Source organism: Scyliorhinus canicula, chromosome 16, assembly GCF_902713615.1.
Source record: "Scyliorhinus canicula chromosome 16, sScyCan1.1, whole genome shotgun sequence".
Lineage (NCBI taxonomy): Eukaryota > Metazoa > Chordata > Chondrichthyes > Carcharhiniformes > Scyliorhinidae > Scyliorhinus > Scyliorhinus canicula.
The window spans coordinates 111191835-111207772 of NC_052161.1; the positions used below are offsets into that span (position 1 = coordinate 111191835).

Sequence of the window (15938 nt, forward strand, 5' to 3'; positions counted from 1 at the left end):
GCAGCACTGGGCCTTTGCCTGACTGAGACCAAAAGCAAAGGGGACCAGAGGCAAAACAAAAAAATTGGAAAGGCAGTGATCGCTCGGCTTATTTTTCGCTGACCGCCTCACTGGTTTCAGGAGAGTACTAATGCATGCCTGGGAACAATTTGTCAGCCTTTAATCTTGGCTGCAGCTAGTGTGAGGCATGAGGATTTGTGAGAGAGGGTGGACATAAGGCCTAAAGATCACGTTCACTCAACCTTATTGAATTTTATTTGAAGTAACGGGAAGAGGTAACAAGGGTAATGCGGTGGATGCGGTAGACATGGACTTTCGAAAGTCTTCGATGAGCTGTCACGCAGAGACTCGTGACAGTGATCAGGATAGGTGGGGTCGGGGGCCAAGAAGCAGAAAGATAGAAAGATAAGTACAAAACTGGTGACAAGATAGGAATTAAGGGAAGTTTCTCAGATTGGGAAATGGTAACCCGCTGGGATTAATTTTGTTAAACCTGTACATAATTTATTTGGATAAGGAATTCGAGGTACCATGTCACAATTTAAAGTGAGTGGGGCGTGGGGGGAAGGTTATCACTATGGTACAATGTCTCAAATCCGACTGTCCAAAAATTGGAGCTGTCTGAAAACCGGACATTTTTACATTCAGCCTTGCATCAATTTGAATTGAATAAAATTTTTAAAATACCTTAATTTTGGTACAATTCAGCTATGCATTGTGTGATGGCTGGCTAGTTATCCCCTTTGCCGCCTGCATGCCGGTAAATTCCTACGCTACGAATGATCTTTGACCCCACACGACCTGACTTGACCCAAACCACCCGACTTGAGACTGACATGATCTGAGAGCCGGCATGGCTTCGGTCCCAAGGTTGCCAGTTTTGAGACTACGTGCCTGTAAAATTGTGGCACCAAAATGCCAAAAGACAAATAGGCTTGCAGAATGGGTGAATAAATTGCAAATGAAATTCAGTATTGCAAAGTGTAAAGTGATGGGAATAAACAGGCTGTTTTTTATTGCTTAGAAGGTAGGAAAGTAAATGAGAGAGGAGCAGAGAGATCTGTAAATGCTGATATATACATCTCTAAAAGTAGCAATGTAAGTTGATAAGGCCTTAAGGACTGGATGCGATTCACCCAAAAAATGGGCGATTGAACCAAATGGGAACAAAGTTCCATCGCAAGCGTGTTTAGCCGTGTGTTTCCCAGCACGCGCAGTGTTGAGAAACACATGGCTGTACAATGTGACTCGCGTTGTATAAGGGGTCTCAACAAGGAACACGCTGCTGAGGCGCACAAAGCCCTGTTTTTACACTGGGGAGCTCCGCTCGCTGGAACCCCCCAGTGTAGCGAGAGGTCAGGGCGCCATTTTTAAATGATCCCCAAAGTGATCCCCGACTCCCCACATCCCGAATGTACTGTGAGAGGATCCCACACAACCTGGGCACCGCCAAGCTGGCACTGCCAAGATGCCCAGGTGGCACCAACAGTGCCAGGGCACCACCCTGCCCAAAGGGCATGCACCAGGGCACCTCAGATCCCCGAGAGACCCCCACAAGTGCCATTCCATCTGGTCCACCTTTGTGGGGGCCAGTGCTGAATGGTGCTGCCCCGAGGTCTCCGAAGCAAAAGGGATCAATCCCAAAGCCTCAGGTACCTCAGGAATCTGCACATTAGAGTGAGACTAACTATCTCACTCTAATATACAGATTTGCCAGCCATGCTGCGTCTCAGCGAGCTGCTTTTCCAGCACAGCGCGACCATTGGATCGCGCCCTAAGTGTCATTTTTGGCAAATGTGGCAGGATGATTCCCGCTGAGATTTGGCATGATCCAGACTGGTGTTCACCCACACATAAGTAATTTCTTTGGAGCTTGGCGAGTTTCTCACTGGTAATTCCCACACTTAGGGCGCTATTTAATCGGTAATATACAGAATCCCGTTTTGGGTGCGTTTAGCGGGGTGTTTCTTGGTGCCTGCAGCCTACTATCAAACGAGAGTGTTTTTTTTTTTACATCTCCGAGGAATGCCCTACCGAGGTCGCACTTACTTTAATTTCCTGCACTGACAAGCTTGGCTTAGCACATCAGTGCAGTAAGAGATTTACGCGCCATTTTACAAAATGGAGCCCTGATCTCTGGACCCCCCACCGCACACTCTGGACCCAATGCCCCAAACTACCTGATAGGGGGTCCTCGTGTCCCCCTCTCACCAGACCTAATAAGGGCAGGGCACACAGTGCTCGATCCCTGGCAGTGCCAACCTGGCACCTCGGAATCTAGGCACTTCTAGCCTGGCACCCTGGCAGTGCAACTTCCAGCCTGGCTGTGCCACCTGGGCATCCTGGCAATGCCTGGGTGGCACTGCCAAGATGCCAGGCTGGTAGTGCAAAGATATCTGATGCCAGTGGAAGTGCCATGGTACCACCTTGCCCAGAGCCCGACCTCCCGGAGGCCTCCGATAGCCTGGGAGAGCCCACAAAGGTGCCGTTACGCCTGGTCCACGTTTGTGTGGACCAGTGCTAAACGGCGCCATGGCGAGGTCTCCCAGACGAAGGCGTTCGATTCCGGGCCTTGGGAAACTCCGATGCAGACATGTATAAATGAGCTTAAATGCTCACTTAAATATACAAATCTGGATCCCACCCAGTGAGCGAAGGATCCAGATCACGACGTCTCGCAAGATCTTGTTATATTTTGCGAGGCGTCCCGAGCGTCAGCCACTCGCGAAATTTAATGGCCTCATCGCGTCCCGGGTCAGGTGCGACGAGGCCATTTGATTGGGCCCTTAGAATTTTTTTCTGCAGAACTAAACTCGCCGGCAAGACTGGTTCCTTAGAGATCAGGGCGCCATTTTGTAAGGATGTCCCGATCTCAAAGTGAGGTTCAGGGTCCACCACACCTCCCATCCACAGACATTGCGACACCCCGCAGACAGGGGCAACATACCCAACCCCCGATACCCGAGGGGCAACCTCCCTCCCCAACTCTAAAAGTTAGCGTGATATCACCCTCCTTCCATCACTAAGGCATGAGGATAATCACCCCCCTGCCGAGTGAACTTACTCCACTATGGGGTAACTGAGGGCCATCTTCCAGGCCCCCCTTTCAACCCCCACTCCTTTCAGCCCCCCCATTCACCGCCCCCCCCCCCCCCCCCCCCCCCCCAACATCATGGGCATGGCCCTGTCAGGCCCTGCCGCTTGGCAGTGCAAATCTGGCACACCCGCAGTGCCAGGTTGGCACTGCCAGGGTCACAGGTTGGCACTGTCAGGGTCACAGGTTTGCACTGTCAGGGTCACAGGTGCCGAGTTGCCTTCTCTCATTGTTGCCTACTGAGTCAGCCATCTGAGTCAGTTTGTGCCCAGAATGTTGGAAATATACGGTTACTTTTGTGGGTTGCTTCCCAGTGCTGCCAATGCTCGCAATTCTGAAGGGTGCCTCACTCCTCAACACTTTGAGGTTCAAGGTGCATTGCAATGTCCTTTTTAACTGTTCCAACCAGATTGTACATGTGCATGTTGTTTTTTCATTTAAACAGGACACACATGAAATGGGGGGGGGGGGGCGACACGGTAGCACAGTGGTTAGCACTGTCGCTTAGGGTTCCAGGTTCGGTTCCTGACTTGGGTCACTAACTGTGCGGAGTCTGCACGTTCTCCACGTGTCTGCATGGGTTTCCTCCGGGCGCTCCGGTTTCCTCCCACGGTCCAAAGATATGCAGGTTAGGCGGATTGACCATGCTAAATTGTCCTTAGTGTCCATCACTAAGGCATGAGGATAATCACCCCCCTGCCGAGTGAACTTACTCCACTATGGGGTAACTGAGGGCCATCTTCCAGGCCCCCCTTTCAACCCCCACTCCTTTCAGCCCCCCCATTCACCGCCCCCCCCCCCCCCCCCCCCCCCCCCCCAACATCATGGGCATGGCCCTGTCAGGCCCTGCCGCTTGGCAGTGCAAATCTGGCACACCCGCAGTGCCAGGTTGGCACTGCCAGGGTCACAGGTTGGCACTGTCAGGGTCACAGGTGGGGTTGCTGGGTTACGGGAATGGGGAGAGGTGTGAGCTTAAGTGGGGTGCTCTTTCAAAGGGCCGGTGCAGACTCGATGGGCTGAATGGCCTCCTTCTGCACTGTAAATTCTGTGTCTATGTCTGCCTCAAAGCAACACTTTAAATATGGCAGCACCGTAGCACAGTGGATAGCACTGTTGCTTCATAGCTCCAGGGTCCCAGATTTGATTCCCAGTTTGGGTCACTGTCTGTGCGGAGTCTGCAAGTTCTCCCTGTGTCTATGTGGGTTTCCTCCGGGTGCTCCGGTTTCCTCCCACAAGTCACAAAAGACCTGCTGTTAGGCGATTTGAATGTTCTGAATTCTCCCACTGTGTACCCGAACAGGCACCGGAATGTGGCGACTAGGGGATTTCAATAGTAACTTCATTGCAGTGTTAATGTAAGCCTACTTGTGACAATAAAGATTATTATCATTGTAAATATAAAGCTAGAGTACATGCGATGAGTTTGGAAGACAGACTTTCTGGTTTAACAAGATTGATGTGGGCCTGAGTTTGGTTGTATCTTGCATTGAATACGCCGCAGGACTTAATGATTTCTCTTTGGAGGACCCCAGCTAACCAGGTCTGATTATTGGAGACATTAGATGTATAATTTAGATTTTTAAAGACTATTCATGCTGGCTGCTTCAACAATGCTAAGTACTTTCTGTGATTAGAGAAGAGGGAGTTCAGACACAGGACCCATATCCCGAGAATTTATCTCATGGTCAACCATTCCACACATTCTGAGCCCATCCCACCCCCCCAGGACCCTTGGGGGACCTCCCTTTCATGGTCCAGTAGGCCAGGCCAGTCTGTCACTGCCTGAGTGTCAACTCCATGGTGCCAGGGGGCAGTGCACAGTTGGCAGTGCCGGGGGAGGGGCCTAAAAGGGGGACTGCAGGGAGTGGCGAGCAGGAGGAAAGCCTGGGGGTGGTGGGGTGTGGGGGTGGGGTGGGTGTGGTGTCGGGTCACCCTCATGGGTACATGGTGTGCCAGGGGTGACCCATTGTTCCCGTGGTGATGGGGGAGGATGTCCAGAGTAACTAAATGGAGATCTATTACGGACTGTGGAACAAATAGGGAGTTGATTGATCAAATAACTTTCACTTGCTCCTTGTTCTCCAGCATTGTTATGAACTGCTTCCAAAAGTTAGGGGAGTAATGGCTGGAGCTGAATACTTTTAACAAACTTGCATTTTGGCTGCTGATGTTGACAGGCCTGCCCGACTTTTCTGAACTGATCTTTCCAACAAACATTTAACTCCCGGGTATGAGATTTTATTCTAAACATTTAAAGTAAGTTAGAATCCCCCCTCTGTTAATAAACTGTGCTTCTTGATGAACCAACATCACTTCAACAGCAGTTTCCATGGAAATGGAAGGCAAGCAAACCTAGATGATGGGCGAGAACATAGTCGGGCATCCCCAATAACAAGTCCAGGGCAGAATCATAGAATCCAAGTGCAAAAAGAGGCCATTTAGTCCAGTGTGCCTGTGTTGTCACTGTCATTTGGCTTCCCAATGAACCCTTCCTGATTTCTTCATAGCTGTGTAGACTTTTTCACAGCAGTTATCCCAATTTCCTTTAGAACGTTAACATCGAGCCTGCTTTCACCGTGCCTTCAGGGTGTGCATTCCAGATCCCCCCGCCCCCGTCTGAGGCCTTGACATCCTGCTTTAATGTTTGGTGCTCAGAATTGAATTTCAGTAGCCTATTTGAGGCCTAACCGGTGTTTTATAAAGGTTCGGTATAACCTCCGTGTTTTGGTACTCTGTGCTTCTACTGAATGCATTAGCATTATGCAATGACTGAAAATCAGCTCATGGGTTAGTGCAATAGCCCCCTTGAGGCCCACGGGGATACTCTGATTGATCTCCCCGTGGAACCCATGGATAAGAGCTTCCCCGCTAGTGGGTGGCAGCCACTCCAGCTGCAGCTCATCAGAACTCAGTATAACGGTTGGCCCAGCCAGGAACTGGCATGTTGGTTGTCCCAACGGGACTTTATTCTGTATGTAAATTTCCTGCCGTGGGCAGACTTTTTGTGACCGTGAATAAACCGGCTTTATCTTACCGTTCGGCTTCCTGTGTCTTAATGGGGAGCAATGCCTATCTGTTTTCTTACTGAAGCTATCCAACCCCAGAGGTTTCTTCACAGAAGGAAAAAAAACAGTTGAAATGGGGAAATAAGAATACTGGTCCAAACTGATCTTGGGCGAGATTCTCCGTTTGGAAGACTATATTCTCCCGTTGGAGCTGAAATGCAACTGATCTGTGCTCCCGTTTTAAATGCTGTCAATTTCCAGATGACCACTTCGAATGCACTCAAGCGTGAAGGGGACGATTAGAAAGCACTTAACTCTCTTTGAAGTGGTTGATATTTGTAAACATTGTGATTATAGCACTTCACAGTTCCTCATCCGTGAAGGGAGATGAATAAAGCAAGGCTGACTGCTGTGTGTGGGCGCTGTCAATCACAGCCTAGTAAGGGAAATGAATGACTGACTCACGGATCTGAGGGGTTTGAACACAGCTGCTTGGTTTCTCTTTCCAGGAATTGACATGTGGTGTGTCAGTGTCTGAGCCTGCAAGTGTTTGCCCAGTGTTATAACAGTAATTGTTTCATTTTCTCTGTCTGGACTGCTCTCTAGCATCCAGACAGGAGTCTCTTTTCTGGGGGGCTACCTGTCAGGGCACTGTTTTCTGGGGGTCTATGGGGGGCCTCTTTATTCAGGGGGTCTCTGGAGTTATCTCCTTATTTAGGGCATCTTCGGGGGGGTCTTCTTATTTAGGGGATCTTAGGGGAGTCTCCTTAGTTAGGGGTTCTCTGGGGTGAGTCTCTTTATTTAGGGAGTCTCTGAGGGGGTCTCTTTATTTAGGGGGTCCCTGAGAGGGTGATGGGGGTTTCAGACTAAAGGGACAATCGTTTAAAACAGAGATGAGGAGGAATTTCTTCAGCCAGAGGGTGGTGAATTCATTGCCAAAGAAGGCTGTGGAAGCCAAGTCACAGTGTGTCTTTAAGACAGAGATAGATAGGTTCTTGATTAATAAGGGGATAAGGGGTTATGGGGAGAAGGCAGGAGAATGGGGATGAGAAAAGTGTCAGCCATGATTCAATGGCAGAGCAGACTCGATGGGCCAAGTGGCCTAATTCTGCTCCTATGTCTTATGGTCTTCTGGTGTGGGTGGGGTGGGATGGGGATGGGCATGGCTTGGTGGAGGGTGGGAAATGTGGCCCTCGGATGGACTTTGGGGGTAACCCCCTTTGCCAACCACGAGGTCCACCATGTCAGGGCCACATCTGTCCATACTTGTTGGAATCCTTGCCCACGTGATTCCTGGCCCAGAGGACTGGAGAATCATGTGGGCCTGGAGAAAATGGGGCGGGATTCTCCATCCTTGCGTAGAATCCCCGTGAACGGGCCATGCCGCCCCGACATCGGCACGCGATTCTCCACAGTGCAGAGAATCGGCGCCATTGGCGCTGGTGTAGTTGGCGCGGCGTCGGTCGCGGGCTGCTCTATGCGGCCGTCCCGCTGATTCTCTGGCCCGGAGGGGCCGACAGGCCGCAGGAAAAGAACCGAGTCCCGCCAGCGCCCTTCTAACCTGCTCTGGGCCGGCGTGTAAGGGTCGAGTGGCGGCCTGTGGAGGGTGAGGGGGGTTCCGACCCCGGGACGGGGGGGCCTCCAATGTGGCCTGGCCTGCGATCGGGACCCACCGGTCGGTGGGCCGGCCTCTGGCTGGGGACCTCCTTTCCTACGGGCCGCCCCCTGTAGCCCTGCACCATATTGCGTCGGGGTCGGCGCACTGAAGGAGACCACTGCGCATGCGCGCGTTGGCGCCGGCGCCACTGTGCATGCGCGGATCCCACGGCGCACAGTTCGCGAACTGCTCCAGCGCCGTGCTGGCCCCCTGTAGGGGCCAGAATTAGACGTGGGAGCGGCCCGTTCACGCCGTCGTAAAACGCCGGGGGATTGGAGAATCCCGCCCATGATGCTCGGCCTGCTAAGTGCATGGGTCATTCAGACCCATTTGCATCCTAGCCCGGGCGTAGAGCTCGATCCCGTCGCCAGCTGGGGGGGGGAGGGGGGGGGGGGGGAGGAGCGTCTGAAAAGGACACCGATCCTGATTTCTCCCCGACGCTCGAGTTGCTGCCACATCGGGAACTCCGCTAACGGCGGCAGGAAGCGGAGAATTCAGCCGCTGACGTACTTTAAAATGGAACGGGGAAATAATAATTTTGGTCCACGCTGGTTTTTCCTATTGGGTTTCCCACGACACTTTACTGTCAGAAAACGCAGAGAGTTTGGGATCTGTGTGCTTTGAATAATGTCATTATCTTTTAAAGGCAGTATTCATAGCCCCTGAACTCATGGAAGAAATTGAAGTGGCTGCTTTCCAGCCATCACTAACTTTATTACCATTGATGTTGAATCATGATCGTCAGCTGGGATTTGTTTTGCTTAAGCTGCTCATTGTCTCATTGGCTGCAGCTGAGTTCTTTCCCTATTTAATCCATTTTCACTTTTCCCTGTGATGAGTGTTGTGTTTATTTGTTTCAAAAAAGAAAAGCTTCCTTCCCCCCCCTTCCTGTTTCTGAGCATGAGGTGCCTGTGTTGCATCATGTCTGGTAATTTCCTGTTTTTTTGGAAACTGGTACTTGTATCCTTTTTTAATTGCTTTTGTTTTAAAAAGAAAATTATTCCAGGGTACGTTCCCTGCAAGGCTGAATCAGTCTTTGAGACTCTCCCCAAGTCTGCTGTTTGTTCAGATACGTTTAGTTATTGCCCCTCTCTTCCCTTGCAAATTCAAATCCAAAGATTTCTTGTCTTCTTTGATATTAATGCTCACTTATTGCACTTAATTCTGGGTTCGGTTTTCCTCTTGAGTTTCTTAATCTTTTGAGAGAATTAATTGATTAAATTGCTTAACTGTGGAACCATATTTTCTCATGTGCTTTGAATAAAAACTCGTATTTTTTCCAGTTAATGATTACCCATTATGCCTTTGGCACCTTTTGATCTTAAAAAAAATAACTTTCAATTGAAGGATATGGTCCCTTTTCTTTACCTTGTGGCCACGTGCCAATTGTAAGTGAGCTGCTTGCCCACATGCCTCTGCATCCTGGTTCCAACATACTAAGTACCGAGAGATGCCTCGTCATTGGCAGCTGTCTGTTAAACTCTCTGCTGCCTTACTAACCTTCCCTTTTCATTTTGCTCTACCTTGGAATGAATTAATATGGGCGGCTTTCCAAACAATGGATCAGTGATGCATGTCTCTTGAACAGAAAATTTGTTGTCCAACAGAGAGGCATGGTTTGCCCTGAGCAAATTAAAAGAGGCAACTATTTGTATGAAGTGAAAGCTCTTTTGTGTGGCTGAGAAGCTGGCAGGTGCCATCTTCTTCAAAATGGTGCTGAGTTAATCACTTCCCTTTGCTCCTCCCCATACTGCTTCATCTAATATGTGGGTCAGCAGGAGGCTATATCAACACACGAGGTAGAGGGGGTAGAATAGTGGTGGGAGGAGGCTTGTGTCGCACAGAAGCTTGGGTCAAATTGTTATTTGTTCTGTTCACAAATGCAAATGTGTGTTGGGTCACATATTTAGATCATGTGTTCCAAAATATCCCCTTTTCTTTCCCCTCCCCCTACCCCTCCAAGAATAATGGTTAAGGAAGATGCAACCAACCAACTAGTGTCATTGTTCCAATCTCATCATCTTGATTAGATGCTTAATTGCTTCATAATTGGACTTTTGGTTTGACCTGACACCTTACTGAGGTGGTTTGATGTCAGGTTGATGTATAGTAGGGGAGAGCTGCTTTAATGTGCCTGATTCTCGTGATAGAAGTCCTGTATGTTCCACTTATCCCAATTCCAATGCAGTTTAGTAAAAGTTCACAACGTTTAATTGGATGATCTAGTTCCTAAATGTATCACTTGCATATTTAGTGAAAATATTTACCCTCTCTACTACTTTAGGCCAGGCTGCCTCAGTCCCATGTACAGTGCCAGGTTTGGAAGATGATGTGATTTATGACGATGTTGCACACGAAGATCAGTTTGTCCTGGAGCGGGGTAAGAACTTTCTCAGTAATGTGTGTCTGTAGGTATCATGTTTTTTCAGCGTGCACACTGCCCATTTCATCTCCTCTTTTATTTCCTTCCTCCTATATCCCAGTTGTATTACCTTTTCAAAGGGTTCCCAAACTCCGACCAAGGCTCATGGCTCCTCTGAGGGGCCATGAACCATGGGCCACCCGGTAGCTGGGCCGACTCCCCAAACGTTATGAGGGGCGAGGAGATGCGTGCCCCCATAATGGAGCTGGATAGCTCGGGCGAGTATGGTGTAGACTCGTTGCTCACACCTTTATACCACCAGCCAGTCACAATTGCGGGTACTGACAATCCTGGCATTGGATCCAGTCTGCCATTTTTAAATGCCTCTGGATTCGTTCTGGCTCCCTGAAAATCCAGCCTCATGTTTCGGAATGCCTCCAATTAGTTGTAAACATCAAACCTTTTGATGTTTAGAATCCAAACAGCTTTGGACACTTGTATCTATGCTCTGCAGAAATCCTAAATGCATGGAGGAAAATAAGGCTGAAAGGGGTGGGTGGCACGATGGCACAGTGGTTAGCACTGCTGCTTCACAGCTCCAAGGACCCGGGTTCAATTCCATCCTCGGGTGACTGTGAAGTTTATACGTTCTCCTCATGTCTGCTCTGGTTTCCTCCCACAGTCCAAAGATGTGGCTGTTAAGTTGATTGGAAATGTCAAATTGCCCCTTCGTGTCCAGGGATGTGCAGGTTAAACTAGAGGGTTATGGGGGTAGGGCGGAGTAGAGTGCTCATTCGAAGGGTCAGTGCAGATGGGCCGAATGTCCTCTTTCTGCATTGTAGGGATTGTATGATTTGTACTTTGCTCAATTATTCTGACAGTGGCCGATCACCACTCGGGATTTTCATATTTATATCAAATCTGTATCTTTGCTTTTCTCTTGGGAGTGCAGACCAAGGCCCCTGATAAGCTCTTGGTGTTAAACTATTTTCATTGGAGTTCCTTTAAGAGCTTTATTGATATTGTTAAAGCTTGGCATTATCGATCATTGGGGTTTAAAAGCTTCCATTTGTGATTTCACTTTGCACAGTGCCCATGGATGAATTGATCTACGATGATGTCAATCGAGAAGCAAGTTGCACCAGTCCGGCACAGCTTGAAGACGGTTGGAGTTCCAGCGAATTTGAGAGCTATGACGAACACTCGGATGAAGAAAATAAACCTGGTGGAGAGCAGCAAAAGTCCAAAGCTGTCCTTCAGCCAAAGGTGAAAAGCCATAATAATAATAATAATAATCGTTTATTATTACGAGTTGGCTTCAATGAAGTTACTGTGAAAAACCCCTAGTCGCCACATTCTGGCGCCTGTTCGGGGAGGCTGGTACGGGAATTGAACCCGCCCTGCTGGCCTTGTTCTGCATCACAAGCCAGCTCTTTAGCCTACTATGATGCCGCCAAACATCGATATACTTAACCTAATGGTTTGTGAAGTCTGACTTCTCAGCTTGTCTGCCAGGGAGACGAACATTGCCCTCAAGATTGTGCAGATTTGGATTTACGGCAGTTAAGATGTGTATTGTTTAGCCAGGCATTGCACAGAAAGTGAAGTGGCGTCATCTGGAGACTTTGAAGAAGCATTTATGAAGTGGGTGTAGTTTGGTAATCCAAATTTGGATTGAACATTTGACAGTGGGAGTGAAGGGAGCTTAGTTGGTGGACTTGGTGGTTTGTAGGTCAGCACCCCCAAATTGAAGGATCCATTTTTATTTTTTTTATTTTTTTGCAATGAACTGGAGAGTGACTGAATCTAGAAATTAATTATCCAAAGTCCATTTGAGTTGGGAAACTGATTGTGAGTTGAAAGCCCAGACTGAATAATAGTAGGGTTGACAAAATCGTGGCGTAAGCACAAAGTACCATGGGAATTATTACAGGCCGGGATTCTCTTTCCCTGCTGGCAGCACACCCCCACCTGCGGGTTTCCTGGCGGCCGTGGGGTGGCTTCAATGACAAATTTGCTGACAAGCGGTAGGAGTAGAGAATCCCACCGCCAGCGAATGGCGTGCCGCCGAGAAACACGCGGCTGGGGAACTGGAGAATGCTGCCCTTGATGTTTACTGTATTGACAAAAATAAAATGCATTGCCCCCTAAGGCCAAAGGACTTGGTGAGTTTGATATGCAGGACATGGCAGGGAAGAAATCGTGGCTTGGCTTCAGTAACCAAAGAAGGTGTTGGCTGGGTGTAAAGATGAGGGTGTGAAAGAGTGGATGTGAGCTCCAATTCACATAGAGACTAATAACTTGTCAAATGATATTTAAATTCCAGTGACAAGAGCCAATGAAGAAGCACAGTCTATGGATCACTTTTGTCTTAATTATCCAGAGTGGTTAAGAAATAAGGTCACCTGGATTTGCTTGTCTGCCCTGTTGGGGAATCCTATTTTCCTGCTTTGGCAATTCATGCTTTGACAGTATAGTCTTTTAAAAATTGCTATTTGGTTCAAAGCTTGGAGCTTCTGACCTTGTCATTCTGATTTAATGTCCAAACTTGAATGCTTTGTTCTGCTTCAAGGGGAATAAAATGCATTCAGGAGATTTAAATGAGCGTTTAGAACTTTTGTATGTATTGATGAATCACGTAAGTATGAATGTGGCATTCCCTTTTATAAATATATATGATTTGGATTTCTTGAAAGTTGAGAACTCATTGAGTTAACCTGTGGCTATCTGGGATTTCTGGGGGAATTCTGGCTTACTGTTATAGCTATCCGGTGCGGACTCAATGGGCCAAATGGCCTCCTTCTGCACCATCAATTCTATGTCTACAGGGATTGTGTGCTCTTTGTATTAATGCTTGCAGCTTTGGTTTGGGTGGCCGGGAAGAAGATTAAAAGACAAAGTTGAACCTGGTCTGTGAAGCACCGTAGAATTTTTTTTTTCCATTCTTAAAGATGCTCAAAACATGCAGATTGTTGTTGAAAGGAGGAAGTAAATGGAAAGCATGACAGAAAACAATCCGTATAATTCACTCCCTGATGCCAAGAAACAGCAAATTGCACTGCATACTGCAAAGGCTATGGTCCCTGACGATATCCCAGCAATAGTACTGAAGACTTGTGCTCCAGAATTAGCCGCACCCTTAGCCAAGCTGTTCCAGTACAGCTACACGCTGGCATCTATCTGCCAATGTGGAAAGTTGCCCAGGTGTGTCCTGTACAAGTAACAGGGCAAATTGAATTTAGCCAATTACCGCCCTATCGGTCACTTGCTCAGCAACAACCTGCTCACGGACGCTCAGTTTGGGTTCCGCCAGGTTCACTCAGCTCCTGACCTCTTGGTACAAACATGGACAAAAGAGCTGAATGCCAGAGGTGAGAGTTACTGTCCTTGACATCAAGGCAGCATTTGACCGAGTGTGGCATCAAGGAGCCCTAGCTAAACTGGAGTCAATGGGAATCAGAAAGATGCTCTCCATTGGTTGGAGTCACACTTGGCACAAGGGAGATGGATGTGGTGGTTGGAGGTCAATCATCTCAGCTCCAGGACATCACTGCAGGAGTTGCTTAGCATAGTGTCCTAGGCCCAAGCATCTTCAGCTGCTTCAACAATGACTGGCCTTCCATCATAAGGTCAGAAGTGGGGATGTTTACGGATGACTGCGACTGAGCAATGTTCAGCACCATTTGTGACTCCTCAGATGATGAAGCAATCCATGCCCAAATGTAGCAAGACCTGGACAATATCCAGGCTTGGGCTGACAAGTGGTAAGTTACATTCGCACCACACCAGTCCCAGGCAATAACCTTCTGTACAAGAGAGGATCGAACCCTCTCCCTTTGACATTCAATGGCATTACTATCGCTGAATCCCCCACAATCAACATCCTTGGGTGTTACCATTAATCAGAAACTGAACTGGACTAGCCACATTAATACTGTGGTGATCAGGGCAGGTCAAAGGTAAGGAATCCAACGATGGGTAAATCTCCTCCTGACACCCCCTGCACCCCTCAAAAGCCTGTCCACCATCTAAAAGTCAGGAGTGTAATGGAATACCCTCCACTTTCCTGGATGAGTGCAGCTGCAACAATGCTCAAGAAGCTTCACACCATCCAGGGCAAAGCAGCCCGCTTGATTGCTCCCCCTTCCACAAACATTCAATCCCTCCACCACCGACGAACAGTGGCAGTCGTGAGTACCATCTACAAGATGCACTACAGTAACTTGCCAAGGTTCCTTAGACAGCACCTTCCAAACCCATGACCACTATCATCTGGAAGGACAAGAGCAGCAGATACCTGGGAACCCCACCACCTGGAGGTTCCCCTCCAAGTCACTCGCCACCCTGACCTGGAAAGCTATAGCCGTTTCTTCACTGTTGCTCAGGCAACATCCTGGAACTCCCTCCCTAACAGCACAGTGGGTGTTCCTAAACCTCAAGGACTTCAAGAAGGCACCTTTCCACCACCTTCTGAAGGGCAACTTGGGATGGGCAATAAATACTGGCCTAATCAGCGATGCTCACATCCCATAAATTAATTTTTTTTAAAAATAGTATGAGCAGAATAATGTGTGTGAACTAAATAGAGGTCTGAACATTTAATAAAACATTACTGAAAAGAGAGACAAGTTGTCGAAGCATTTCATTTAAAAAAAAACATTTACCACCTAACCTGCACATCTTTAGGTTGTGAGGGTAAAACCCACACAGACACTGGAGGAATGTTCATACTCCACATGGACAGTGACCCAGGGCTAGGATCGAACCCGGGTCCTCGGCGCCATAGGCAGCAGTGCTAACCACTCCACCAAAGTGCTGCTCTGAAGCTTTTCATCTTTCCACTCATCAGAACAAACACCATGCCAAATTTCAAATGATCATAATACTGCAGGAAGAAAGTGTGCTGATTGGTTGACAATCAATTCTGACTGGCAGAGGTGTTGCCATGGGGAAAGTGACAGAGAATGAAGGTGCTGATTGGCTGGCAAGTCAACTCTGATTGGCGGAGCCATTGCCGACTATAGGCTCGTCTATGTTCCATATTTTTATTGTGTGTTGCACAAAAGTTTTATTTTCTTCAGCTTTGCTAATTTATGGTTCATTGCTGGTTGCATAATACTTGCAGATGCTTTGAGGGTCGCACGTGTTTGGGAATACTTTGTAACAGGAGTTATTTATTCACAGATGGCTGTGACCACAAATAATTCTGATTCATATACCAGAACCATTCTAGTCCTGGGTCTTTCAAACATTCTCTTCAGCGTGCTTTCTTCAATTTCTAATAAGGTTGCATGAAAACTAATGCAATAATGCTTTGTGTTTTGAAATGAATTGGCTCGTTGTACCTTAACTGCATTGCTGAAGATTTCCGGGTGATGGTTGTTGAAAGATTAGTCAGATGTATGGGGAGTCTAGGTTGTCAGTTCCTAATGGGAGTGACATCGAGGCTGAAAACCTCCACCCGTGTTTGCGGCTGGGATTTTCCGTGCCGCTGACAGTGAATTGAGTTTAGGCTGGATTGCCAAATGTTCCGTATTCACTCGAAATGGGTCCCACCATTGTCGAAACCGGAGAATCCCATCCAGAGGGTCTAATCACTCAAAAAATGTAACATGTAAATATTTTGATGTACCGCTTGCTCTTTTTGTGGGTGAATAAAAGGCAACAGTGAATCTGACAGGACACGAGAAATGTTTTTAGCGTTCAGTGAATGTGTACGTGATCTCATGGGCGCATTAAACTAGGAGTCTAATGTTCAAGGAGGATGATTACAGAATAAATACTGCATGAGTAAACAGGCAGATTATTGGGGAGGATTTT

At 48.0% G+C, this 15938-nt stretch overlaps 1 protein-coding gene across 6 annotated transcripts in view; it reads left to right on the forward strand.

Annotated features, from left to right (window-relative positions):
• Positions 1-15938, forward strand: part of LOC119979404 (rho guanine nucleotide exchange factor 10-like protein) — a 191867-nt gene that overhangs the window by 92435 nt on the left and 83494 nt on the right. For 4 of the 6 annotated variants that reach the window (XM_038821575.1, XM_038821574.1, XM_038821576.1 and 1 more), the window contains 2 exons: positions 10041-10136; positions 11209-11384. In XM_038821575.1, the coding sequence (XP_038677503.1) occupies positions 10041-10136; positions 11209-11384 (272 nt within the window). Of the gene's footprint in view, positions 1-8586; positions 8685-9625; positions 9645-10040; positions 10137-11208; positions 11385-15938 lie in introns of those variants that run through there. The other 2 variants (XM_038821577.1, XM_038821580.1) reach the window with 2 other exon arrangements.